Here is a 2129-nt window from a genome sequence, read left to right as displayed (position 1 = left end):
CCTTAACAAAATCTGCACTCCCAACGGTACATGGAATGGTAAATGCGTCGGGATCTTCAAGCTTTGGAGCCATCGAGTGCACAATGGCACTCACTTGATGAGTTATTTTGATGGTCTCACAATCCATAGATCTCTTTGTAGTTACCAAGTCTTTTATAAACTTGGCGTATCCCGGCATTTGCTCAAGAGCTTCCACCAAGGGCACATTGATCAACAAACTTTTCATCATCTCAATAAACTTCTTGAACTGGTTTTCATTCTTCTACTTTTCAAGTCTTTGAGAGTAAGGTAGAGGAGGCCTTGGCAAAGGAGCCTTGGGTTTAGGCATCACCGTTTCCGGTATGTCTATCACGTGTTCCCTAAACGGGTTCACGTCATTTTGAGTCTCCTCCTCATTGTTATGAATATCAATTCTCACCTCATCATTCACATTCTCTTCACTCACTTGCTCAAAAACTATAAGATCATCTTCATTTTGCACTTCAACATCATCAGTCACAACTTCCTTTTGCTTAGAGGTACTTGCTTCACCACCTCTACCGCTCCTAGTGGTCACCGCCATTGCATGTCCTGTATTGTTCCCACCCTTCGGGTTTACTAACGTGTCACTAGGTAGTGCCCCCTTAGGGCGAGTGTTTAAAGCTTGCGAAATCTGACCAAGTTGGACCTCTAGATTGCGAAAAGAAGTATTATGGGATGCCAATTCGGCATTAGAGTCAGCGTTATTCTTCATCATTTGCTCAAACATTGACTCAATACTTCCCATCTCATTGTTTGATGATCTCGGACCTTGGGATGGAAATGGAGGCAGATTGTTTGGTTGTTGAAACATTGGAGGCCTTTGAAAACCCAACCCCCGATTACCTTGATTAAAATTATTCCAACTTCCTTGGTTGTTGTTGCTACCCCAATTGCTATTGTTACCCCAATTCTGGTTGTTGTTCCCCCAATTGTTGGAGTTTTTGTTGTTATTGTTCCAATTTCCTTGGCCTTGGTTGCCCCAATTCTGATTATTCCCTTGCGATCTCCATTGTTGATTTGGAGCATTACCTCTTTGTCCTTGATAGTTGTTGGCATACAAAACCTCTTCACTTTGCTCACTATAACCATCATCTTGGTTGTAACCACTACTACCTTGCTCAAATTGTTCTTGATTGCTTTGCACTTGTTGACCAAACTGTCTCCTCTTGTTTACCAATAGATTAACTCCTTCCATTGAGTTTACTTGCTTTGGTCTCTGAATCTGCTGAAGCTGTGTTTTGGCTAACTAGTTAATGGTTGTTGTCAACTCAGTTATGGCTTGTCCGTGGTCCTAAAGTTCCTTGTGAACATTTATGACATAAGGATCCCCTTAAGGAACATTCACCCGACTCTGCCAAGATGAGGAAGTGTCAGCTATCTCATCAAGAATGTCATAGGCCTCGGCATATGATAGCTTCATAAAATTACCCCCTGCTAGCTGGTTTACCATAAATTGATTGGTTGTGTTTATACCTGATAAAATGTTTGCTGGATCATTGCTTCAGTCATATCCTTTTTGGGGAATTCCTTGACCATACTTCTATATCTATCCCAGATTTCATGAAGGGGATCATTTGGTTCCTATTTAAATGTTAAGATCTCATCCCTTAATGCAGCCATATGTCCTGGTGAGAAAACCTTGGCTATAAACTTGTCGGCCAACTCATCCCACGTAGTGAAGGAATGGCTGGGGAGCCTTTCGAGCCAGTCCAAAGCTTTCCCTCTAAGTGATAAAGGGAGCAATCTCAGTCTCAAAGCATCCTCCGACACATTTGTTTGTTTGCTACCCCAACAGGTATCCACAAAGCCCTTTAGATGTTTATATGCATTTTGATGGGGAGCGCCTGTTAAGTACCCTCTTTGCTCCAACAGGGTCAACATGACATTTGTAAGCTGGAAATTGCTCACCCCAATCCGGGGTAGGATAATTGCACTTGCGTTCCCTTTATTTGGAAGCACCCAAGGAGCCACTCGTGGAGGAGCTAGGGGAGGGTCTGGAATATTTTCATTGGCCTGGCAGCCTCTTCTTTGAGATTGAGGTACTATAGGCACCTCATCTTCAGCATTATCATCTACCTCCTCCCCCAGGAGAACATTTCCAACAGGAT

The 2129-nt window shown here is 43.0% G+C and overlaps 1 protein-coding gene across 1 annotated transcript; it reads right to left on the bottom strand.

The window, feature by feature from the left end:
- Window positions 1-262: 262 nt before the first annotated feature.
- Window positions 263-1216, bottom strand: LOC138889426 (uncharacterized). The gene has a single exon (XM_070172734.1). The coding sequence runs from the start codon at window positions 1214-1216 to the stop codon at window positions 263-265; it is 954 nt and encodes a 317-aa protein (XP_070028835.1).
- Between the last annotated feature and the right edge of the window lie 913 nt (window positions 1217-2129).

Source organism: Nicotiana sylvestris, chromosome 4 (assembly GCF_000393655.2).
Source record: "Nicotiana sylvestris chromosome 4, ASM39365v2, whole genome shotgun sequence".
Taxonomy (NCBI): Eukaryota; Viridiplantae; Streptophyta; class Magnoliopsida; order Solanales; family Solanaceae; genus Nicotiana; species Nicotiana sylvestris.
This window is presented reverse-complemented; position numbering and strand designations above follow the sequence as displayed.

Coding starts and splice junctions, on each gene's coding strand:
- LOC138889426 (XM_070172734.1), bottom strand. CDS start 1,216: ATGGAAGGAGTTAATCTATTGGTAAACAAGAGGAGACAGTTTGGTCAA.